At 44.4% G+C, this 26944-nt stretch overlaps 1 protein-coding gene across 8 annotated transcripts in view; it reads left to right on the plus strand.

Moving 5' to 3' along the window:
• The window catches only part of nrxn2a (neurexin 2a), a 337271-nt gene that overhangs the window by 284037 nt on the left and 26290 nt on the right, over nt 1–26944 (plus strand). For all 8 annotated transcript variants that reach the window (XM_055943517.1, XM_055943522.1, XM_055943519.1 and 5 more), the window contains one exon: nt 5311–5492. In XM_055943517.1, the coding sequence (XP_055799492.1) occupies nt 5311–5492 (182 nt within the window). The remainder of the gene's footprint in view (nt 1–5310; nt 5493–26944) is intronic.

A 26944-nucleotide genomic window follows, 5' to 3' on the forward strand; every position in this document is an offset into this window, starting at 1 on the left:
CAGCTGTAGAACGTTTTGAGGATCTGAGGACCCATGCCAAATCTTTTCAGTCTCCTGAGGAGGAATAGTCTTTGTCGTGCCCTCTTAACGACTGTCTTGGTGTGTTTGGACCATGATTGTTTGTTGGTGAGGTGGACACCAAGGAACTCTCAACCTGCTCCACCCCAGCCCCGTCGGTGAGAATGGGGGTGTGATCGGTCCTCCTTTTCCTGTAGTACACAATCATCTCCTTTGTCTTGATCACGCTGAGGGAGTGGTTGCTGTCCTGGCACCACATGACCAGGTCTCTGACCTCCTTCCTATAGGCTGTCTCATCGTTGTCGGTGATCAGGCCTACCATTGTTGTGTCATCGGCAAACTTAATGATGGTGTTGGAGTTGTGCCTGCCCATGCAGTCATAAGTGAACAGGGGGTACAGGAGGGGATTGAGCACGCACCTCTGAGGGGCCCCCGTTTTGAGGATCAGTGTGGCGGATGTGTTGTTACCTACCTTTGCCACCTAGGGGCGTCCCGTCAGGAAGTCCAGGATCCAGTTGCAGAGTGAGGTGTTTAGTCCCAGGGTCTTTAGCTTAGTGATGAGCTTTGAGGGCGCTATGGTGTTCAGCACTGAGCTGTAGTCATTCTCACATAGGTGTTCCTTTTGTCCAGGTGGGAAAGAGCAATGTGGAGTGCAATAGAGATTGCATCATCTGTGGATCTGTGGATCATCTGTGGCTCTCTCTGTGTTAGCCGTCACGAACACAGAGAGGTTGTTGCCTACATACAGACTTTAAATCATTGGTCACTTTAATAAATGGATCACTAGTCACTTTAATAATGCCACTTTAATAATGTTTATATATCTTGCATTACTCATCTCATATGTATATACTGTATTTTATACCATCTATTGCATCTTGCCTATGCTGCTCGGTCATCACTCATCCATATATTTGTATGTATATATTCTTATTCCATCCCTTTACTTAGATTCGTGTGTATTAGGTAGTTGTTGTGGAATTCTTAGATTACTGTTAGATATTACTGCACTGTCGGAACTAGAAGCACAAGCATTTCACTACAGTCACAATGACATCTGCTAACCATGTGTAGGTGACCAATAACATTTGATTTGATTTGTTGGGGCGGTATGCAAATTAGAGTGGGTCTATGGTTTCCGGGATAATGGTGTTGATGTGAGCCATGACCAGCCTTTAAAAGCACTTCATGGCAAAAGACGTGAGTGCTATGGTCGGTAGTCATTTAGGTAGGTTACCTTAGTGTTCATGGGCACAGGGACTATGGTGGTCTGCTTGAAACATTTTGGTATTACAGACTCAGTCAGGGACAGGTTGAAAATGTCAGTGAAGACACTTGCCTGTTGGTCAGCGCATGCTCGGAGTACACATCCTGGTAATCCGTCTGGCCCTGCGGCCTGTTTAAAGGTCTTACTCGCATCGGCTACGGAGAGCGTGAACACACAGTCGTCTGGAACACCTGATGCTCTCATGCATGTTTCACCGTTGCTTGCCTCGAAGCGAGCATAGAAGTAATTTAGCTCGTCTGGTAGACTCTTGTCACTGGCCAGCTCGCGGCTGTGCTTCCCTTTGTAGTCTGTAATAATTTGCAAGCCCTGCCACATCTGACGAGCGTCGGAGCCGGTGTGGTACGATTCAATCTTAGTCCTGTATTGACGCTTTGCCTGTTTGATTGCTTCATCTGAGATTATAGCAGGTCAGAGTCACGCTCCTTGAAAGTGGCAGCTCTACCCTTTAGCTCAGTGTGGATGTTGCCTGTTATCCATGGCTTCTGGTTGGGGTATGCACGTACGGTCACGGTGGGGACGACGTCATCAATGCACTTATTGATGAAGCCAGTGACTGATGTGATGTACTCCTCAATGCCATCGAAAGAATCCCGGAACATATTCCATTCTGTGCTAGAAAAACAGTCCTGTAGCTTAGCATCTGCTTCATCTGACCACTTTTTATTGACCGAGTCACTGGTGCTTCCTGCTTTAGTTTTTGCTTGTAAGCAGGAATCAGTAGGTAGAATTATGATCAGATTTGCCAAATGGTGGGTGATGGAGAGCTTTGTACGCATCTCTGTGTGTGGAGTAAATGCGATCTAGAGTTTTTTTCCCCTCTCGTTGCACATTTAACATGCGGGTAGAAATTAGGTAAAACGGATTTAAGTTTCCCTGCATTAAAGTCCCTGGTCACAAGGAGCGCCGCCTCTGGATGAACGTTTTCTTGTTTGCTTATGGCCTTGTACAGCTCATTGAGTGTGATCTTAGTGCCAGCATCGGTTTGTGGTGGTAAATAGACAGCTACAAGGATATAGATTAAAACTCTCTTGGGAAATAGTGTGGTCGACAGCTTATCAGGAGATACTCTACCTCAGGCGAGCAAAACCTTGAGACTTCATTCGATTTCGTGCAACAGCTGTTGTTTACAAATATACATAGTGTCACCCCGTGTCTTACCAAATGCCGATACAGCGTAAAACCCGCCAGCTGTATGTAATGCATGTCGTCGTTCAGCCACGACTCGGTGAAACATTACACTTTTAATGCCCCGTTGGTAGGATATACGTGATCGTAGTTTGTCTATTTTATTATCCAATGATTGTACATTGGCTAATAGGACCGATGGTAAAGCCAGATTACCCACTCGCCGTCGGATTCTTACAAGGCACCCGACCTTCGTCCCCGATGTCTCTTTCTCCTGCGAATGACGGGGATGAGGGCCTTATCAGGTGTCTGAAGTAAATCCTTCGCGTCCGACTCGTTAAAGAAAAAATCTTGGTCCAGTACGAGGTGAGTAATCGCTGTTCTGATATCTAGACGCTCTTTTCGGTCATAAGAGACGGTGGCAGAAACATTATGTACAAAATAAGTTACAAATAACGCAAAATAATATACACACAATAGCACAATTGGGGACCGTAAAACGTCAGCCATCTCCTCCGGCATCATTATAAAGTAGATTTAGTTATCATATTAAAAACTGCAAACATTTGTCTCCACCGTATGGCAAAATGTGTAGAATTGCAGGACATTTGCTCTAAAACTTCCAATTCTTCTCCCTTCCCCATGGCAAAATGAGTAAAATTGCATGAAATGAGTTATACAATTGCATAATCTTCTCTCTGCTCCATAGCAAAATGTGTAGAATTGCAGCAAACTTACTTTAAAATGGCAACATATTCTCTACGCCCCATGGCGTAATGTAATGTGCAAAATTGCAGGGTGTATGGATGTGGGTACGCAGACCCACGAGCCACTGCAGCCCCTCATGATGAGTTCCATTTTTTTATGGCCACCATCCCCATCAAAGTTGCCCATCCCTGATCTAAGACAAAACCACGACCCAGACTGAGGTTAGATCATTGAAAGTACTCACGTGAAACTGCAAATCATTCAACCACCACTACAGCTCATATTGGAAAAATGTACAACCTGAATGAAATTTTCTTGTTGCTCACCATATTTCTTGTGTGATATATTCTCGTTTACAAGTATAATGCAAGTCATTTCACACTGGAAACATTTTTTTTTTTAACCCATCAACCCACCCAATTCTCCAACCCATGCAGGGTTACAAAACTAGAATATAGGCAAGACCATCATGCCCTTCCTAAGAGAGGTCATCGTCACCCCTACCCACTGTGACTTAATGGGTGAGCCCGGTGTGCCATGGGAGCTGTGGTTGTCACTGTTTCATCACATGCAGTACTGGCAACACGTTATCAGGTTCCAGGAGAGCAGGTGTGCTGCCATTCAAAAGCTGCTCTGCCTGTGAGACTGGTTGCCAGATCATTCCCCTCATCTCCTCTCTTATCTTGTGTAGAGGCCCACAGGCGCCAGGGCTACAGTGGGCACAGACCTGCCAACCTCCGGTGCCCTGGAGGTGGAATAATCGCTCATACCTGAGATATGACTTGTCAACCTTCTGATAAAGCTAATTGAAACCGTAGAAAATATTTGGATGATATAATAACCAGGTTATGTTTGGTCAACAGTGGATAAACTGAGATTAGCTTGTTGTTATAAATGTGAAGCTGATTGTACGTATGAGACTCATTAAGTGATTCATAGCTTGACATTGGTATTCAGTGTGATTCATAGCGAACTCCCATACGTTTACATAAATTATTAATCTTAGGTTATATGAATAGATTTCTATGAAAGATTATATTCTTCTCAGTCCCTTACAGGGAAGAGGGAGATCAAGTTAAAATAATATGGCAGATGTTCTGATTAGTTACAGAAACCCCTCAAATGCAAAGTGTTAACTCCCTGGGCAGGGCAAGGCTACTGCGGCATACTGCAACCCGATAGTCTTGTGTTTACAGTTCTGCTGGCATGTTTAGACATAGTGGCACCTCAACCACTCTGCAGTACTGGCAGGTTTACACAATCTAATGCACAATCTAATTGTCACGCCCTGACCTTAGAGATCCTTATTATTCTCTATGTTTGGTTAAGTCAGGGTGTGACTCGGGTGGGAAAGTCTATGTTTTCTATTTCTTTGTTTTTGGCCGAGTGTGGTTCCCAATCAGAGGCAGCAGTCTATCGTTGTCTCTGATTGGGGATCATATATAAGTTGTCATTTTCCTTTTGGGTTTTGTGGGATCTTGTTTTCTGTTTAGTGTCTGTGCCTGACGGAACTGTTCGCTTTCGTTTTTTGTCTTTGTTATTTTGTTTTGGTGTCATCAATAAAAAGACGATGTACGCCTACCACGCTGCGCCTTGGTCCATTCATTCTAACACCAACGAGAGCCGTTACACTAATCAATGACAGCTCAACTCACGACCTCTCGTGGTAGTGGTACTGCAGGTGTGGTGCAAGTTCTGTGCGATAGTGTTCAAACAGGACAGTATCAGCACAATCAAATCACACAAGTGCATTCCAAAATTCTGTGAGATTTGTGTAATTATAGGCGGTGTCTGTTTTAGTGTTCATACTCCGCTGTGAACTTGAAAACTGACAGTGTGGCATAACTTACGGGAATAATGTTTGCTATGACATGTTGTTTCTGCTGAGAGAATAATAGGTTGTGTTAGGGAATGAGCTGTCACAGTCATGTACTTGGCAAGAAAATAGGCATCTAAATTTGGCATGAGTGGTACTGAGGAACAATCTCAGTAAAGATAGCAAGGTCTGCTGGGAACAAAAAAAAATATATACAAGATTCTGAAAGTGATGGAACACTCTCTAACACCTTATCTCTTTAATAATGTCTCCCCCTTCTCCCTCGCTCTCAATTTCCTCTCCCTTTCCCTCAGTCTCAAACTAATACTTTTGTTTGTCTCCCTTCTTCCCTCAGCTGGGACCACATATATCTTTGGGAGAGGAGGGGCCCTCATCACGTACACCTGGGCCCCCAACGAGCGGCCGAGCACCAGAGCAGACCGGCTAGCTGTGGGCTTCAGTACTCAGCAGAAAGACGCCATCTTGGTCCGAGTGGAGAGCACCAGCGGACTGGGAGACTACCTGCAGCTACACATAGTGAGAACGGGATGGGGGGGGTGGGGGGCTAAGAGCACTGTCTGTAGTACTGTGCGGTTAGGGTAGAGGATGAGGGTCCCCGTTTTTATGAAGAGGATGGGCATCCGGCGACCCGCGGGCCGCATCAATTTCCTAAAACGGAATAATGTTTTTTTTACGTTTTTTTTTGTGTGTGAACTCAGTCGGGGTCTCAACTGACTGTTGAGATTTAGAATAGTAGAACGCACAGATGCGATTTCAAAATGTGTTTGTGCATCAACAGTTTTTCTCTTGTTATATCAGTCATTGACAGTCAATCAATTAGCCCATGTCAGCTAACATTTTTTTTTACCCCCATTGATTTTGTTAGTGACTCTCACTCAGATATCATATATTAAAACATTTAATCCACCCTATGGCAAAATGTGTAGAATTGCAGGAAATGTGTTTTAAAACGGCAACATTTTCTCTGCGCCCCATGGTAAAAGGTGTAGAATTGCAGAAAATGAACTCTAAAACGTCAATTTCTTCTCTCCACTCAAATTTCACTTAGTGCCCCCAAAAGGTTAGGGCGGCTCTGACTGTGTGGGGTATAGATGTGGGGACACAGAGCAGCGAGCCAATGTGTCCCCTCATGAGTTCTGATTTTGTGTGGCTCTCAACTCCATCAAAGTGTCCCATCCATGGTTTTGAACCAAGGCTTGGAATGAGCTGATATCCTGAGGTTCACTGTGTGGAAACAGAATCCTGAAAATGCTCCTTCCTGGAGATTTGGAGGACTAATTAAGGTACTTAGAAATACTGTTAATTGATCAAATGTGTGTCAATTTCCATAGAAAAAGACATATGGCACCTATTTCTCATGATATCTATGATTTGTGCCAGAAAAGTATTTACCATCATGCATCTGGATTGGCAGGGGATAAATAACACCGGTGTTTGCTCATTAAAACAGCAGAGGGCAGAGATTGGAACGACAGTACGTCACGCTGTGAAATGCTCTGGCTCATTAAACTATTTCGTCTAAATTAATTATTAATTCCATTTGAACCATTTGACTTTCACAGTGCACGTTTGCAATGTCACCCTATTTGTTCAACACTAGGATACCAGCAGCTTGGCTTAACAATAGCGGAGTGTGTGCTATTTTCTACAGAAGCCTTTAAGTCAGGTGTAATATGTCCCTGTTTGAGTCCGAGCCCAAACATAGCTGACCCAGATGGTGGTAAAGGGTAAGAGTAGCTTGTTCCCCAGGGTTACTGCGTGTTTGTTTCTACAACACTGCTGTTTACAATTATACTGTTGATTTTAGAGTCAACACCAGCATTGTCACTGTAGACTATGAACAGTGTGTGTTAAGGACTCTGCAGTAGATTAATGAAATTCAGACCATTTGAAACAGCATTTGTATAGATCCTTTTTTGGCTTATCGCTTATTGCCTTGTATTGTTTATTTGTTACCTATAAAGAGCCGGAGATGGTATGAGCTTGAGAGAGATCGTAAAACTCCCTTATAGATTACATTCCCAGGTTATTCAACAAAACGTCATAGCTTCAGTCTGAGGAAGAAGGGAATCACGTCAATTCATGATTAGTGCTCGATCAAAGCTGTGTCTAATATAGCATGATGGCCTCCATAGCAATTTAGCCTCTCGTCATTGTTGTCCCTCATGGAAAGGGTTTCTGCCGTAACTAAATAACCAACAACAACATCTAATCCAATTGGTCATGGATTTGATAGTGTTCAGGAGGTGCAGGAGCAGCACTGTGTTGAGCTATAAGCTATTGGCTTCAAGTTATCCCCCTCTCAGAGAGAGAGAGAGAGCACTGGATGATAGGATGAATGCAAGTACAGAATATATGATATGCAGCATGTCTCGTCTTTCCTCCTGTACTTAACTTGCTGCAGTTTAGGCGCCACAGGCGGGTTTCCCCATTGTAAGCCATTAGTCACACAGCCACAGAGTCTAGGGTTGGATCCACAAGGGTCTGCAGGCAGGAGCTGCTGACTGATGGAGGGGTGTGTGTGTGTGTGTGTGTGTGTGTGTGTGTGTGTGTGTGTGTGTGTGTGTGTGTGTGTGTGTGTGTGTGTGTGTGTGTGTGTGTGTGTGTGTGTGTGTGTGTGTGTGTGTGTGTGTGTGTGTGCCAGTGGTGCTGTCTGAGTGGAGGCCTCATCTGAGTGTGTGTGTGTGAGGAGTGTATTGATTATTCCCAGCGAAGGGTTGGATGATTCATTTGCTGACATACAGTAGGCTGTGGTTAGTCACAGAGCAAAGAGTTGCCACCTGGTATCCCCTTGGCTGATGAAGCAGCAGTCGTGCTCAGAGCCCTCTCTGTCAGGATGAGCATGATGAATGAAGGGAGTTTGATGGCCATTTGGGTGTGATTGGAACTTCCTACTGAAAAGCTGCATATTACACTTTCCAAGTTACAGTATTTCCTTCATAACATTTTTCATGACATCACAAAATAACAAACAAAATGACATAGGTGTTCTATAGATCACCTCTGACCATTCCCCACATTCTATGTTAGTGTCAAGGCTCAGGAGATACCCAGATGCAGACAGTTTCAAAGTAACAAAAGTTTATTACTCGAACAGGCAGGCAGGCAAATGACAGGTCATGGGCAGGCAGAGTTCAGTAATCAAGGGTGGCATGGCAAGGTGCGGAACGACAGGCAGGCTCAGGGTCAGGGCAGGCAGAATGGTCAAAACCGGGAAAGCTAGAAATCAGGAACTAGAGACAGACAGGGGCACGGGAAAAAAACACTGGTATGCTTGACGAAACAAAACTAACTGGCAACAGAGAACACGGGTATAATTACACTGGGGATAATGGTAAAGATGGGCGACATGTGGAGGGGGTGGAGACGAGCACAAAGACAGGTGAACCAGATCAGGGTGGGACAGTTAGGCATATTGTTCCAGTATTCACTTTTGAAAGTGTTCGAGTTTCGGGCTGGAAAATGATCTTGAAAACAAAGGACATTCCTTTGCTGAATATTGGATAGGGAGACCTGAATCTTCTCCCCTTGATTTATGACAGGCCATGAGTTTTTAATCCCGTCTAGTTCTTTCCTCCCCCCCTCTGCGCGTGCGAGAGGGTCTGAGTGAAGTTATTCATTGCAAACCTGATCCGACCTATTTGGATTCTCGTGGACAGTCCCTCTCTGGTGGGTTCAATCTTGGAAGGATTCTGTAACTCATCCACAAGAATGACCACGGGATGTCCTGGTTTGTGAATCATCGTGACAGTCTCTCTCTGGTGGTTTAACCTGGTAAGATTTCACAAGCTGCAGACCCCAACAAGAAGGGCCATGGGATGTCCTGGTTGTCGATCGTCGTTCCAGACCCGTTGTCCAGGCTGGTGGATCTAGGAAGTAACTTAGACAGACATTAATAACGCACAACACTCATGCAATACATCATTACATTTCTTCCCCAAATGAGCGGCGTTGTTGCCCTAAGTGATGGTTGTATGGGAACTTGTTTGTGGCGGTATCACTTCTTAAGTGTCAAAGAAAAGAATAAAAGCACAAACAAAAAAATATACAAAATATAGTTACCACACCTTAATCATCTAATTGGACTCTATTCTATATACTTCTACGGTGTTGGCAAATTACTCTATCGTGCCATTTTGTCAAATGTCATATCTAGGGCGATCCTACTTAGCAGTGTGTTGTTTAGGGCACTATCCTAAGTTGCTAACTACATGATAAGGCTACAGCTGTAAGTCACTAGCTTCGGACAGTCTACAGGGGTGACCTATGGACCTCTGGTGAGAAACTGGTGACTAATGTAGCTCTAGAGCCAAAGGGCTTCAGGGTTTATTTATAACTTTACCAAGGCTGGTACTTTGCTTGGACTCTTAAGTGATCCTAGTATAAATCCTCATTAAATGTTCCATTGTGCATGTGCGTTTATGCTCGCACAAACACACATGCCCAGCGCAAGAAAACCAAGTACACTGGTAGGCTTCAACCTGGGCAGATTGAGTCTGACGTCATCAGATCATTTCCATGTCAATGTCCTTGTGTCAGTAGGAATCGGTGCCGACCTTAAGCCATATGCCAAGGGGCCCTGTAGTGTCAATGTGTCTTACACCATTGTAGTGGCGATAGGTATGACTTTCATAGCCATGTTATCCACGGAGGAGCTAACCTCACGACAGAAGTACTCTACTAGCACTGAACCAGTCGTATGCGGTGTGATCATGGTTCATGACTTCTAATAACTTTCCTCCTGAATGGAGGATTCTTTTTATTAGCGGCATGTGTGTTGACCATCAGAAGACTGTTTTGGAGATTCCCTTTTACGTGTTGCAATCTGAGTGACTACTAACTCATCTGTCGCTGTTATCAAGGGCAATTCGACTTGTTAGGTCTCTAACCTTCTTACTGACTGAGGCTGGACTGACTGTTGATGGCATTGGTACTGGTAACCAAAGGGGACCAGCTCTCCTACCAATTTATTCCGTAATGTTATCCTACCGGAACACATGATTAGAGAATTTTACTAGTTGCATTGTAGTTGAGACTATGCATAACAAGGAATGATCATTGTTACCACAATTATAGATTTTTTTTTTGGGGGGGGGGGGGGGGGGTGGAAAGTCCACTGGACTTCTTTTACGACCAGTGTGGGACACCTCAGTGATATCTCAAGATGTCTCAAGAGGTTTGCTGATTGAATGTGACGAGATATCGTAATATCTGCTTGAGCAGATTGATAGGGTTTAGAGTGGATAGGGTTTAGAGTGGATAGGGTTTAGAGTGGATAGGGTTTAGAGTGGATAGGGTTTAGAGTGGATAGGGTTTAGAGTGGATAGGGTTTAGAGTGGATAGGGTTTAGAGTGGATAGGGTTTAGAGTGAGAACGGGGGTAATTTGATCGTTTATGTCCTCGCTAATAGTGTTAATTTCAGCTGACTTATTCTCCTGGCAAATTCCACGCCTAGTCATGGTGACTTATCTTTTTCCTCTTTCTCAAATTTTGGGCGCTTTTGTACTTCTCTTAGCATAACTTCTAGAGAGCATCGGTTTACGTTTTGATTGCCATTGAACCCTTTGTTACCCTTGTGTGGGTTGGGTGCAGGAACGTAGCGACCAGGTTGATTGTATCGGTATTCGCTTCGCTGGTGACGTTCTTTATAGTTATTTTGACCGCGGTGGTTATTGGTATCGTGGTATCATGGTAGATACCATTGTTGTGCTTCATCTCTCACCGCTCCTATCCCCGATGACGCACCCTCTCACTGGAGGGAGTGTTATTTTGGAGGGCGTCTGTCGCTTGTGGCATTGGGATCTAACATTCTCAGCCATTCTGCATAGTTTGGGTTTGCGTCGCTGCTGAGGTCACCGATCAATCTGTCCGTGGGTTCACTTATTAGCAGGGGAATGGGGGGGCACCCCCTCTGATAGCTTGCTATCTGGGAATTAAACTTTAATTAACCTGAAAGCGTCGCTGTATCTAGGTTAAGATTGACTAGTTTAAAATGCCTCATTGGTTGGAACAAATTAATTTGGTCCTTATCCAAATGAGCAACCTGGTAAAAAGGTTTGTTTGGCAATTTAACTTCCTTGATAAATCGAATGAGACAACGATATCCAATCAGTAGAGATTGGTTGGATAGTGTAAAGTTTAACCAGTGGTTATAGATGTGAGAAGACATTTTGCCCTCACATTGGATTGCTGCAGATTCTGAAAAATTGCTGCTGATTCTTCACCACAAGGGGTCCCTTACCCCTGAAAGCTGAAATCACCCGGGATTCCAGCAAAGGCAGGACTTCCGTCAACCAATGCGTGGGATTTTCCGCTGTAAACAAAGGAGAATGACTTTTCTCTGTTTGTTAGCTTAGCTTCTAATGCAAATCTAGCCGTTACTAAGTGCGAGAGACAGAGAGATTATAACCAAACAAATATATCTTCTCAAATTTAATCGGCTGACCCGTATGTCTTAGCTCTGGAAATTAATAATTCACCCTACACAATCTGACCCTTTGTCAGGTATACAACACCGGAGTCAATCTCTCCCTGCTAACTGGGTTGCATGTGCAGGACGCACACACCACTCAATGACAATCCTGCCTACTGCTCTTTTGGGTATAACGTAAATTGCTACACAGTTCCTGTAGACTGAATTCAACAGTAGGGCCTAATTTTGTCTTATATGCCTCACATGGGGCACCAATATGTCATGACTTGACTTTAACATCAATCTGAAGACTGCTATTTATCTAATTACCTAACTATGTTTAATTGTTGACCGATTAAATGAATCATGTAACAATTAACCATTAGCATCTGGGGCACCAACGAGAGCGGTTCTTTAAAGAGTTACCATCTCCTGAATTAAACTCTAAAATGTCTTTACCTATCACATCTATAAACAGTCAACTTATTAATCGTAACCTCGTATCATATCATCAGTCTGAATAGTCGTAACCTCCTTTTATCTTAAAAAAACAGAGCCTTACTTATTATTCAGTACTACACAAATGAGTTAAATGTTTTATTTACTAGCTAATTAAATAATAAACCTATACACTTAATACGTTAAAAATAGGTCCCTAGCAGAATGACAACAACGTGGCTGCTTGTTACAAAAGACATGAAGCGGGAGGGAGAGAAGGGGACATGGACACTTAACATTGGTACTCTCAGAAACTGCTCTCACTGACACAAACCATATACTTTGCACACGAACCGCCGCCCGCTTTGAGTAAGAAATCATGAATGTATTTCCGTGAAATGCTTTGGTTCACCGGATCTCTCTCGGGGGACAAGGCCGCCTTGGAAAGGGAGTTGGGTCCAAAAAGGTTCCAACAAGTCTTCTACTGTTGTTCTTCTCTGTAGTCGTCCGGTATCCGGTGACTTGTCATGTAGTCTGAACTACAGAGTTTATTTTCCTCCCATTTCCTTCTTGAAGATGCTTGCTTGAAGATAGGCTAGCCAGGCGTGTCGATGGTTCCCAGTGGGGTGATGAGAGTAGCATAATACGATGGTTTGAGCAGAGTAGTATAATGGTCCTCCTTAAATTAGCTTTTGAAGATACTTCACTTAGGTGAGCTAATCAGCCACACCAGGGATTGTCCGGGAGGTGAGTTCAAACCACTTTAAACGTGCAGCTGTAGCTTGACACTTTTCTGGTCTGCTGTGTTCATTTCTTTATTCATCATTTACACAGTTTGTTAGAACTGGACAGTCATGACAACGTATTGCGTAGACCTGATGTACCCATAATACTGTTGCATGGAGAGAGAAAAAATACAGATTTTGTGCTATTAAAACTCGTGTGTAATGGAGCTGTTTAGCCCTTAGGGAGCAGGGGAGTTGGGACAGAGATAAATGTTGGGATTATTGGACATAGTGACATGTGCAAGCAATCTCTCTTTGCCAAGAGGTTTGTGGAACAAAAAGTTAAATGTCAAGCTAAAGGATCATTTGATTTGATCAGTTGAGGACAGACAAAAAAAGCTTGGCTTATGAGAAAGTGAAGAGCTGGAACCCTTCCTAGAGTAAATTAGCTGAGCCCAACTGACTGCTAGATTATTACTCAAATGAAATTAGCCTCCCCCCAGCTGTGGCCCATTATGGTACTTAGTTAGCATGCAGTGCTAAAGGCTAGTGATTTGGGATTGTTGGAAGGTTATGTCCATTTGCTGTTGTAGCCATCGAATTGACATATTTTTATCTTTATTATTTAGTTTAGCAGCTTGTTGTAAAGGTGTTGCTTAACTTGATTATACAACAGGGTTTTTTGGCACATGAGAGATGGCGAGCCCTGGAGTTGGGGCATTAAGTGTCATACAAGTTGATCCACCATGTTGCACTTATCTTGGCCAGCTGCCCACCTTCCCCACGCCCAGTGGTGTAAAGTAACGAGTACTACTTAAGTAGTTTTCTGAGGTATCTCTACTTTACTACTTATATTTTTTTTTACAGATTTTACTTTTGCTCCACTACATTCTTAAAGAAAATATATAATTTTTTCCTCCATACATTTACTGGGTGACTTTTGCTTGAGTCATTTTCTATTAAGGTATCTTTACTTTTACTAAAGTATGACAGCTAACTACTTTATCCACCACGGCCCACGCCTCAATGAGCCTGGCCTCTCTACAGCAGCCAGCACTCTCTGCGCTCACTCTCTCTCAAAGTCATCTGTCCTGTCCATGGTGCTGAATGGGTGACAATGGCTGAGTCGCGTCAGCACTCTCCATGGTGCTGAATGGGCTACACTGGCTGAGTCGTGTTAGCCCTGTCCATGGTACTGAATGGGCTACACTGGCAGAGTTGCGTTAGCACTGTCCATGGTACTGAATGGGCTACACTGGCAGAGTTGCGTTAGCACTGTCCATGGTGCTGAATGGGCTACACTGGATGAGACGTGTTAGCCCTGTCCATGGTACTGAATGGGCTACACTGGATGAGACGCGTTAGCACTGTCTATGGTGCTGAATGGACGAGTTCCTGTCCGAATAGATCCCGGCATTGTAAGATCTGGCAGAAGTCTGCAATGTAGTCGGGCAGGAACTCAACCATAGACTGGCTGAGCCCTATGAGTCCTGTCCTTGGGGCTGAAAGTAACACTATTGTTGTTACAGAATCTTAGCTGTGTATCTCTTGGCTCTTTTTGAGTTGTCAGTTGTAGGGGCAGAAGGTAGCCTAGCGGTTAGAGCATTGGGCCAGTAACCGAAAGGTTACTAGCTCGAATTCCCGAGCCTCAAGGTGAAAAATCTGCCGACGTGCCCTCGAGCAAGGCACTTAAGCATAATTTGCTCCAGGGGCATTGTACTACTATAGCTGACCCAATAGTAGTACAGAGCATACACCGGATAGGTGCAGTGAACATACACCGGATGGCTGTATGAAATGGCGCAGTGGAATGCACCGGATAGGTGCATTTCACTGCACCTATCCTGTGTGTGTTAGAATAAACATGTTTGTTTTGTTTTGTATGTGGTCAACAAAATTTCCCTGATAAGAGGATTAGTAGAAATTCATATAGCCCTCATGACCCAGTGCGAGTTCGAACCATTCAATAACTTGTTAGTGAGGCAGATTGGAGAATGCAGGGTGCTGCTCCAACACTGAGCCTCCTGCCCACATCCGAGTATTTGTGCTACTGTGTCTGTGACTGGTGAGCAGCTGCCAAAGGCAGTGTTCCTCCTATGGGAAATCAGCTTTTTAGCAGTGTGTTGCCCTGGGACAGATGTGACATGATTAAAAGCAGAGGGAGGATCTATGACAAGGCGGTGCGAGGTGTAATAATTGACAACCACACCTGTTCCTGAAAGAGGGGACTCCAGCCATGAGGGAAGGCTTACTCTTTGAATCTATTACAAGTTGTGGGATGTTCAAATGATTGAATGTTTAGAGGGTAGTGCGTACGGCCCAGTACATCACTGGGGCCAAGCTTCCTGCCATCCAGGACCTCTATACCAGGCGGTGTCAGAGGAAGACCCTAAAAATGGTCAAAGACTCTAGCCACCCTAGTCATAGACTGTTCTCTCTGCTACTGCACAGCAAGTGTTACCAGAGCGCCAAGTCTAGGCCCAAAAGACTTCTTAACAGCTTCTACCCCCAAGCCATAAGACTGAACAGCTAATCAAATGGCTACCCAGACTATTCCCCCCCCCCTTTACTCTGCTGCTACTCTCTGTTTATTATCTATGCATCGTCACTTTAACTCTACCTACATGTATATATTACCTCAATTTCTTCAACTAACCGGTGCCCCTCCGCACGTTGACTCTGTACCGGTACACCCTATACACCCTCGCTATTGTTATTTTACTACTGCTCTTTAATTATTTGTTCATTTTATTTCAATTTTTTTTACTTATCTATTTTTTACTTAGAACTGCATTGTTGGTTAAGGGCTTGTTAGTAAGCATTTCACTGTAAGATTCTATTCAGCGTATGTGACAAATAAAATGTGATTTGATGTGAATGTGTTATCCAACTGTGACCAAGATTTGAGTTGCATGGATCTCCACCATTTAAATGTCTCAACTCTCATTAACGTTTTTTCTTCCTTAAATCTTTTTTGTTTTATCCCATTATAGTCTTTTTAGCCTCTACAATTGGTCGAAACTAGCCTGATTATATTGCTAAGATCCACGTTGCAGTAGAAGCTATAAATATCTCCTTAAAACACACAACACACCAAAATAGAGGCATTACCTGATGTTGAAATTGGACTTTTAGCTTTTTCATCTCCCGTGCCTCTGGAGGGAGGGTGACTTGCCACCCATCACTTTCCATTTTAAACCGCACGACTGAATGGCTCTGTCTTTCTTTACCCACTTCATAGGATGATGTGTTAGTTGTTTCTGGTTTGTGGTGGTTTCAAGAAGAGATGAAGACCTGCACACTGTCGGAAATTAGGACAAATCTAGGCCTCCCGAGTGGAGCAGTGGTCTAAAGCACTGCATTGCAGTGCTAGATGTGCCACTAGAAATTCTGCGTTCGAGTCCAGGCTCTGTCGCAGCCGGCCGTGACCAGGAGACCCATGGGGCGGTGCACAATTGGCCCAGCGTTGTCCGGGTTAGGGAGGATTTGGTCGGCAGGGATGTCCTTGTCCCTTTGCGCACTAGCGACTCCTGTGGCAGGACGGGCGCAGTGCATGCTGACACGGTCGCCAGGTGCAGAGTGTTTCCTCTGACTTAACCCGGGCGGCTGGCATTGTGTCAAGAAGCAGTGCGGCTTATTTTGGGTTATGTTTCGGAGGACGCACGGCTCTCGACCTTCTCCTCTCCCGAGTCCGTACGGGAGTTGCAGCGATGAGACAAGACTGTAACTACCAATTAGATAATACAAAATTGTGGGGGGAAATATATTTAAAAAATATATATATAAGGAAATGAGGAAAAATCTCAAATGTAGACTTAAATACAAAAAGTGAGATGATTTTTGTTGGGACATCATGATGCCCAAATCATGCGTTGTGCAGAAAAGTGCATAAATATTGTGGTGCTTTCTGCCATGTTAAACAAGATATACTGAAAAGATACAAATACACATGGTTGCTGTTTATTTCTGCTCTTTTGTAGTGGACATGGTACAGTATGTCTTTGTTTACGTTAGCTGGCTTTAAAGTGCACCCTGCATGCTCTCATGTCGTCAGAGATAATGAAAACAAGATAGAATTTGAAAATCGATGTCTTTACACGTGGAAGGTGGAAATAGCCACGCCCTCACCATGTGCAGCGATTCCTTCTATCACATATCAATATCACCGATCTCAGATATCTCAGTATTTTTATTTACATGGGCATCTATTTCCTGGTTCACAGTGCACAGATGCAGTCCCTTTTAGAGTGGGGGATAGAGAGGGATGAGGAGAAAAGGGAGAGAAAAAATGACTTTACTGTTCCCTAGGAACGGAAACCCTGTTCCCTGCAGTCCCATCACAGCAGCCCTGATGTCACGTGTGGTTCTGAGGAGCAGGTTGTAATAGGACAGGGCCTTGGGGTGACCTGGCAGAAAGGCACTATATGGGGTGGCATCCGACCGTCACATGGATCTTTGTCTCACAGCGGGATCTCAGCAGGGATCTTGTAACCGAGTCACGATTCATTCATTGGTCTCCATCTCCCATATTTATTGGAAAGAATAACAACATATGTGACCCACCGTCTCTTTTCAGTCTTATGTTCCGACATTTGAAACGGTGTTTTGTACGTTGGATAAAAGTACAGACTCAGAACTTCAAAATGGCATATCATACACTGTGGTTGCAGGAAACATGGGGAAGTAACGCCGCTTTAAAAGTTGATGAACGTATAATCCCATTTAGGAGAAAAAGGAACGCTAACATTGTGCCATTTTCACACTTACTCTACATTAATCCTTGGGAAACATATTTGGAAAAAGAATACTTTCACCAAATTGCCAAAATGGATTCTCTGAACATTTATCTCAGAAAGTTACCGCATTAGGCAAACCATTTACAGTATTACATTGCCTGTTGTTGTATAATAAAGATAACCTTTCGCATTGAACAGCTACAGTGCTGTTCTTTATTTACTCATTCACACCCTCTAGAGCCTTAGACCCACGCATCTCTTAAAGGATTCACATTGGAACACGTGAATGTGGCCATGTGATAAGGCAGTGAGGTAGAGCTTTAAAAAAAAAAATGAAGAAAAGATTTCAACAATAAAATACTTCGTTAACGTAAGTGTTAAAGGTAGTAGCCTACAATTAGAAACAAACTAAAACGCATAAAGGCTTAGATAAAAACAACATCTAGACACTATATCATAAGATCCTTTGAGTAACTTTGGTTCAGGTCATTCAGGTCATGTTCAGGTCATGTGCCTGAAAGCGTAGTTCTGTCCTACTCTTCGGAGCAAGACATGTCATGGCCATAGCCTTTTCATTGCAAAAGTCCTGATCTTCTCAAAAATATATGTTTGCTTTGTCCAGTCCGGGGGATGCGTTCACATCTCTGGAAGGAAGTCAACATTGCACAGCAGCTGACCTGGATCCATCTGAGTGAAAGGTCCTTGGCCACAACAACACCAGGCTCGAGACAATTCAAGCTGTAAAGGAGGAAAGCAGACTAAAATAGACAAGACATTAAAACCTCACATACCAGCAATAACATTCATTGACCCCCAAGTCCAGGCAATAAGTACAAAGATAAAATACCTGAAGTGTTGCTTGTTCACCCTCGATCATCTCCTTGTACTGGTGTCGGAGAGCAGGTTCATGCTGAAAGGAAAATCCCAGAAAAATATGTTAAAACATGAATTAATGTTCTATAGTTTGTTATTGCCTGTTGACTGCTACAGCTGTACTACAATGCACTGTACACACTTCACCTGCTTCCAGCCCAACAACGGCAATGCAGACACAAGATAACTAGCTAGATTTAGCAAACATTTCGCTTCGTAATTACCAGCTGGCTAGATGTAAATGGTTTTAATCTAGCTAGCCAGCTAGTTGGACATGCAAAAAAACCAACCTTAAAATCTATACTCCAATAGCTAGCTAGCCAACTTAGCATGTGTCACTATAATGTAACATGGGTTTGATTAGCTTGCTGATCGATTAGCGTTCGCACCACAGTGGCTATTTTTGGTAGCTAGCTACTTAAACATGACAAACATGAAACATATTATCGCCATGCATGCCTTAGCACATCGCCAATCAACATTAACAGCAGAATGCAACCGGCTTCGTCCCGCAACAAGCCATCTGTAAACAGTGGCACGTTGCGGGACTAAGCAAGCAAGTTTTTACCTGCGACCTGTATGCTCTCGAGGGCTGGCCCTCGCTTCATACTCATCGCCAAACCCACTAGCTCCAGGTCATCTACAAGTCTTTTCTAGGTAAAGCACCACCTTATCTCAGCTCACTGGTCACCATAGCAGCACCCACCCGTAGCACGCGCTCCAGCAGGTATATCTCACTGGTCACCCCTAAAGCCAATTCCTCCTTTGGCTGCCTTTCCTTCCAGTTCTCTGCTGCCAATGACTGGAACGAACTGCAAAAATCACTGAAGCTGGACACATGTCTCCCTCACTAGCTTTAAGCACCAACTGTCAGAGCAGCTCACAGATCACTGCACCTGTACATAGCCCCATCTGTAAATAGCCCACCCAACTACCTCATCCCCATACTGTATTTATTTATTTGTCTTTCTCCTTTGCACCCCAGTATCTCTACTTGCACATTCATCTTCTGCACATCTACCATTCCCGTGTTTAATTGCTATATTGTAATTACTTCGCCACCACGGCCTATTTATTGCCTTACCTCCCTTATCTCACCTCATTTGCACACACTGTATATAGACTTTTTCGTACTGTATTATTGACTGTATGTTTGTTTATTCCATGTGTAACTCTGTGTTGTTGTATGTGTCAAACTGCTTTGCTTTATCTTGGCCAGGTCGCAGTTGTAAATGAGAACTTGTTCTCAACTAGCCTACCTGGTTACATAAAGGTGAAATAAATAAGAATAACCACAGACAGAAGGGGTAACCCAGACACGTCACATGGGGCTATAAAGCTGAAGCATCCGTTTAGAGCGTTTTCTCACCACCAAATAAAAGTAGTGAGAGGAAGTCCAGTCGTGGGTAGTGGGACAGGATGGAACTACAGTAGGTGAAACCGAGCCGACATTCTGCTAATTTTGTCATCGAGGAAACATCTGATCTCGATACATTTCTCTGTTCCCAAAACTAAAAACTGTTACGAACACAGTGCACTGGGTTTTATAGACTTGATCCTTTGCCACAGTTTTTTTTTAAATTGTGTAGTTTAGAAGGAGTGCAAGGTCGAACTAAGTTTGTCCACTTCACAGAGGAGGCATTCCCGAATGGAAATATGCAAATACATGCTTTAAAGCACCAATAGGATCTCACTAGATCGTGCTTGGCTTTGCCCACCTCCATGCCTGTTCTGCCCACTATGCTTCATTTCTTCCCACTGTAAACGACACAGATTAACTATTTTGGGTTAGTTCTAACTATATTTGCTATAACGGTACCTGTATGGAACTGTGTAGCTAGCTAGCTATATAGCTAACAATCGCTAGCAATGAAAATGACTTTTTGATACAGTTGAGACAATAACGCATGTAGCTATTTTAGCATTCTAACTGTAGATGCTTACCGATGTATGGATTATGATGATTCATAGCAGACTGAAACACTTTCAAAAATAATCCTTCCCACGCTTCTACCAGTCCAGACTGCTTTCGCCACAGAAGACAGAGCTGTGTCAATACTAGTAGCTGTATTCAGGACACCACTGGTATTGAAAGCTGTATCTACACTTTGCATGTTATCATGAACGAAATTATTAGTAAATCCAACGGGCCTTTTCAAATATTCCATGGTAGCAAAGTGCAGGACGAGCCATTTGACAGAGAAGCCTCGAGTGACAGAATGGACTCTCTTTCTCGTGAATGTCCCAGCCCCCTCATTATCTCAACCAATCATGGCTAGGCAAGATTCTGTATTTTCTCTGTGTCTAAACAGTTGAGATTTCACATTTGATTTATATTCACAGATTACGTATGAGTTTGTTATTAAGGCACATGTAAGTTCACATGTTCAAGAAGGCATTTCTGAAACCCCAAAAAATGCATTTTGATTTTTTTTAAATGTTATTTTAACGTTCCTACTGGGAAGTAGTGAAATGCGATATACGCCCAGTTTCCTGTAAAGGCTCACATTTTAGACATGCCTCCCCTTCAGGCTCACACTATGATTGCTCTACTTTATCCTTTGAAACTGGCCCAAATGTTACGATCAGGACATGGGCCATCTGTGCTGTGTGTGCCATGGAGCAGAAGAGTAGCTGCAGGTAGGAACATGAAACCGCACCCAGACAGAGTGGTTGGTCGGTGGGTCTTTATGTTCCAGACGGTGGGCAGCCAGAGGCCTGGAAAATGCCCCCACAAGCGCCAATGTCGTTGTCACAACAGCAGGGTGGAAGACTAACAATGGCCTCTCCTGACAGAACCTGCCAGACCATGTTAATACCAGACACAGTGTTTGGAGAAGAAAATACCCTGCAAGGCTTGGCCTTTATTTACCAGAACAGGGAAAGATACTGCCCTAAGTTAGCTGTCAAGCAGGTGTTGTAGAGTATGTTGACTGTGTGGTGCTATTTAGTCAGCAGAGCGACTCAATATGTTTACGGACATATTCAATTACTCCCGATCCCAGCCTGCTGTCCCCACATGCTTCAAGATGGCCACCATTGTTCCTGTACCCAAAGAAGGCAAAGATAACTGAACAAAATGACTACCGCCCGGTAGCACTCACTTCTGTCATCATGAAGTGCTTTGAGAGACTAGTCAAGGATCATATCACCTCCACCTTATCGGCCACCCTAGACCCACTTCAATTTGCATACCGCCGTAACAGGTCCTGCTCACAGCTCACTGCCCTATCCCATCTGGACAAGAGGATTACCTATGTAAGAATGATGTTCATTGACTACAGCTCAGCATTCAACACCATAGTACCCTCCAAGCTCATCATCAAGCCGGAGGCCTTGGGCCTTAACCCGGCCCTGTGCAATTGGGTCCTGGACTTTCTGACAGGCCACCCTCAGGTGGTGAAGGTAGGAAACAACATCTCCACCTCAACACTGGGGCTCCACAAGGGTGCGTGCTCGGCCCCCTCCTGTACTCCCTGTTCACCCACGACTGCGTGGCCATGCACGCCTCCAACTCAATCATCAAGTTTGCAGACGACACGACAGTAGTGGGCTTGATTACCAACAACGACGAGACAGCCTACAGGGAGGAGGTGAGTGCACTTGGAATGTGGTGTCAGGAAAACACCCTCTCACTCAACGTCAACAACACAAAGGAGATGATCGTGGACTTCAGGAAACAGCAGACGGAGCACCCCCTTATCCACATTGAAGGGACAGCAGTGGAGAAAGTGGAAAGTTTTAAGTTCCTCGGCGTACACATCAACGACAAACTGAAATGGACAGCGACAGCGCCTCAGGATAGCGCCTCAGGAGGCTGAAGAAACGTGTCACCCAAAACCCTGACTAACCTTTACAGATCCACAATCGAGAGCATCCTGTCGGGCTGTATCACAGCCTGGTACAGCAACTGCTCCGCCCTCAGCCGCAAGTCTCTCCAGAGGGTGGTGCGGTCTGCACAACGCAAACTACCTGACCTCCATGACACCTATAGCACCCGATGTCACAGGAAGGCTAAAAAAGATCATCAAAGACAACAACCACCCGAGCCACTGCCTGTTCACCCCGCTACCATCCAGAAGGCGAGGTCAGTACAGGTGCATGAAAGCTGGAACCGAGAGACTGAAGAACAGCTTCTATCTCAAGCCCACCAGACTGTTAAACAGCAATCACTAACTCAGAGATGCTGCTGCCTACATGGAGACCCAATCACTGGACACTTTAATAAATGGATCACTAGTCACTTTAAACAATGCCACTTTAATAATGTTTACATATCTTACATTATTCATATATGTATATACTGTATTTTATACCATCTATTGCACCTTTCGTATGCCGCTCGCACATATATTTATATGTACATATTCTCATTCACCCTTTATAGATTTGTGTGTATTAGGTGGTTGTTGGGGAATTGTTAGATTACTTGTTAGATATTACTGCACGGTAGGAACCAGAAGCACAAGCATTTCGCTACACTCGCATTAACATCTGCTAACCATGTGTATGTGACCAATATCATTTGATTTGAGAGAGAGAACAGGCCTGAATGTGATCAGGAAGGACAAATGGACTTGCTCAGCTCCTAGTCTCTGGCCCGGCCCTAGAGCCACAGCCACTCAATGATTTATGGCTGTCCTATCCGGAGATGGGGGCTGGCTGGGGCTGACTTAGGTCCAGAGAGCCCCATGGCCGCTTTATGAATTCTACATGGCATGCCTCAAGGGCAATGAGAATTTAGCCTTGGGCGAGACTGCAAAATAGCACTGCTATGCACGGGGGAATGTCAAAGAGAAATAAGCAAAGGTGACTTTCAGGCTTTTCAATAAACCTAATATGGCAATATTGCTGGGGATGTTAAAAATTCTGCTAATCTACCCAAGTCCTGTCTGATGTCTAACGTCTCTTTTTGGTGCATGCATACTGTACTATTCCAAGTAATCAAGGAATCATCACTGCCGTATATCCGTTATGTTTTAGCATGGTTGTTTCTCTAATGTAGAATTGATTTCTTTGAAACAGAAGCTAGTTAATTGGTTTTAATTCATATTCATTTCCAATATGCCCATTTACCCGTTTTTCAGGTAAGAATTGCATTCCTTCATGGAATAAGTGTACTGTAGATCCATTTAAATCCATTGCAAGACATGTTTTCTGAAAACAAAGGCCTCACAGTGGCACTTTTAACATAGTATAATGTATTTGGGCTTCTAATATGGTATGTGTGGGCATCCGGTTGGGAGGATGGCTAAGTGATTCATCTCGATTCACTCATCTGAATATGAATAGCTTCATGAAAAAAAGCGAGGAGCAGTTGTGTCTGCAGCCCTGAGGCCATGAGAAACTCAAGTCACTGCAATATTCACAAAGACCACAATTTGAAGGGACCAAAGGCTTTTCTTTGCCTTGCGGCAGCCCACCGATGTGCAGGGACTGGTGGGAAGGCACTCTACCTCCAGGCCAGATTAGTCAAGATGGTTCTTTAGGCTCTTATAGGGATTTGTCAGATATTACAGTCCTACAGCACTGATGGTCCCGCTCTCTCTACTGTTACTACTGCTGATAACAACAGCCAGCAATTGCCTGGCTTCAACGTGGACTCTTAATCAGTGAGAATAAAGGACATGGAGGCTTAAAAGGGGTTCGAGCTGACACTAGTTGTCCAGATTCTGGTTTATAAAGACCAGGAGAACCATCAGGACAGAGAGAAGTCTGGTGTGGACCTGCTTTGTCTGTGACTGGACCACTGCTGGCAAGACAGGAGCAGACTGGTTTGCAATCACTCCCCTTATTGGAAGATCATGCGATGGCCCACTCTACACTATGCAACAAACAGAGAAACATGATGTTCGTGTTAAGATGTACTGTGGTCCCTCCTATGCACACGGAAACACACTAAAGTGGGCCTACGCTCTCATAGCTTTGCTCTTCATGTACACCACCCACCACACCCACCACATCCCCTGACCTCGGTCAGCACCATTCCGTAGCAGAGGCAGAGTGGCGGTGTGGAGAGTGAGTGTCACTCTCACTGTTGTTCTTAGCTACGTTTCATGTTCCCCAGTCACAGTGGTGAATAACAGAGTGACTACATTTAAAATAGTTGCAAAGTTGCATCCACCCAGTCTCCCCTGCAATGTGAACTAAAGTGCACTGGGAGCAGGCTGAACACACAGGTGTTGGCGACAGCATGGCAAATTAGAGAAACATAACCCAGGTGGTGGCAAGGGGACAGTAGCTCACACTGAGCAGCTGGGCCAGTGACCGTGACCATGGCCTAAGAGTGGGAGACACCCTGAGCCTGCTCTTTATTCACAGCTAACACGGGCATGCCTTTGACTGATTCCGGCAGCCGTTCAACAGGCAAGCTAATTTATGGCGCCGCGTGGGGGTGAACCGGAGGGCAGTAAATACTGGAGAAGAACATGTCCTTTCCCTCACCTTTCCTAATAGCCAAGTACTCTGCCTTTCCATGTAACCTGTACATACCCCAGCCCACACCCCCGCTCCCCAGCCCAGGTCCCTGCTGCACCAGGAGAAATGTCACCCTGTAATTCCATGAAAATAACTGATGGGGTCAGTGAACGTCACACTTGGTGATTGTAAAATGGGATCTTTCAGTATGAGAAATGTGGAGTGCACAGTAGGGGCTCTCCTCATCTTGAAACACTGGGCTCAGATACATTTCCCCTACTGCACTGTGGATTCAGGAGAAATCACAGGGCTTAAGGTGAGGAATGCAGACTGAAGGAGTTTGCTCTTGACCCCAAACTGAACTGCTGTCGCCAAGGAAATGGAGGAGCTAGCTGCTGCACCAACTGTTGGTGGTAGTCTAGCGATCGAGAGGTTTGGACCAGTAACCGAAAGGTCGGTGGTTCGAATCCCCAAGCCGACTAGGTGAAACATCTGTTGATGTCCCTTTGAGCAAGGCACATAACCATAATTGCTCCTGTAAGTCACTCTGGATAAGAGTGTCTGCTAAATGACTAAAATGTTTTTTATTTAATTAAGAATTATACTGAACAAAAATATAAACGCAACATGCAACAATTTCAATGTTAAATCAAATCAAATCAAATCAAATTTTATTAGTCACATACACATGGTTAGCAGATGTTAATGCGAGTGTAGCGAAATGCTTGTGCTTCTAGTTCCGACAATGCAGTAATAACAACAAGTAATCTAACCTAACAATTCCACAACTACTATCTTAAACACGCAAGTGTAAAGGGATAAAGAATATGTACATAAAGATATATGAATGAGTGATGGTACAGAACGGCATAGGCAAGATGCAGTAGATGGTATCGAGTACGGTATATACATATGAGATGAGTACTGTAGGGTATGTAAACATAAAGTGGCATAGTTTAAAGTGGCTAGTGGTACATGTATTACATAAAGATGGCAAGATGCAGTAGATCAGGGGTGTCAAAGTCAAATGGACGGAGGGCCAAATAAAAAATTTAGCTACAAGCCGAGGGCCGGACTGTTCGAATGTTCATTGAAAAAATTTTAAATTACGCATATAGTCTAGTGAACCTAATTGAACCTACTGAAAACCTAACAAATATATTCCAATATGATCAGATAAATAAAGCAATTGTCACGTTCCTGACCTATTTATGTTAGTTTTTGTGTGTTAGTTGGTCAGGACGTGAGGTTGGGTGGGCATTCTATGTTATCTGTTTCTATGTTGGTTTTGGTTTGCCTGGTATGGCTCTTGATTAGAGGCAGGTGGTTTGCGTTTGCCTCTAATTAAGAGTTATATTTAGGTAGGGCATTCTCACTGTTTGTTTGTGGGTGATTGTCTCCTGTGTCTGTATGTATGTTCGTACCACATAGGACTGTAGCGTTTGTTTGTTTCGTTTCGATGTCGTCTGTTTTCCTGTACGTAAGTTTATGTTTAGTTATGTAAGTTTATGTTCAGGTTGCGTCAACGTCGTTTTGTTATTTTGTAAGCTTGTTAAAGTGTTTTGTTTCGTTTCGTGTTTTGCCATCATCGTTATCAAATAAAAGATGGCTTATTTCCCAAAGCCTGCGTTTTGGTCTGAAGATCCTTCTCTCCTCACCTCATCTGAGGATGAGGAAAGCGACAGCCGTAACAGAATCACCCACCACGCTAAGACCAAGCGGCAAAGGGAAACTAAACGGAGTAAGGGACAGGAGAGAAAGGAGCAATGGACATGGGACGATGTTTTGGATGGAAAGGGTGCCTACACATGGGAGGAGATCCTAGCTGGTAGAGATCGCCTCCCATGGGAACAGCTGGAGGCACTGAGGAGAGCGGAGGCTACTGGAGAGAGGAACCGGAGCTATGAGGGAACGCGTCTGGCACGGAAGCCAAAAAAGCCCGTAAGTAATTCCCAAAAATTTCTTGGGGGGGGGCTAGGAGATAGTGGGCCAAGGGCAGGTAGGAGACCTGCGCCCACTTCCCGGGCTTACCGTGGAGAGCGGGAGTACGGGCAGGCGCCGTGTTACGCAGTAGAGCGCACGGTGTCTCCTGTACGAGTGCATAGCCCAGTGCGGGTTATTCCACCTCCCCGCACTGGTAGGGCTAGATTGGGTATTGAGCCAGGTGTCATGAGGCCGGCTCAACGCGTCTGGTCTCCAGTGCGTCTCCTCGGGCCGGCATACATGGCACCTGCCTTACGCATGGTTTCCCCGGTTCGCCTACATAGGCCGGTGCGGGTTATTCCACCTCCCCGCACTGGTCGGGCAACCGGGAGCATTCAACCAGGTAAGGTTGGGCAGGTTCAATGCTCAAGAGTGCCAGTACGC

The sequence above is a fragment of the Salvelinus fontinalis genome, chromosome 13, assembly GCF_029448725.1.
Source record: "Salvelinus fontinalis isolate EN_2023a chromosome 13, ASM2944872v1, whole genome shotgun sequence".
Lineage (NCBI taxonomy): Eukaryota > Metazoa > Chordata > Actinopteri > Salmoniformes > Salmonidae > Salvelinus > Salvelinus fontinalis.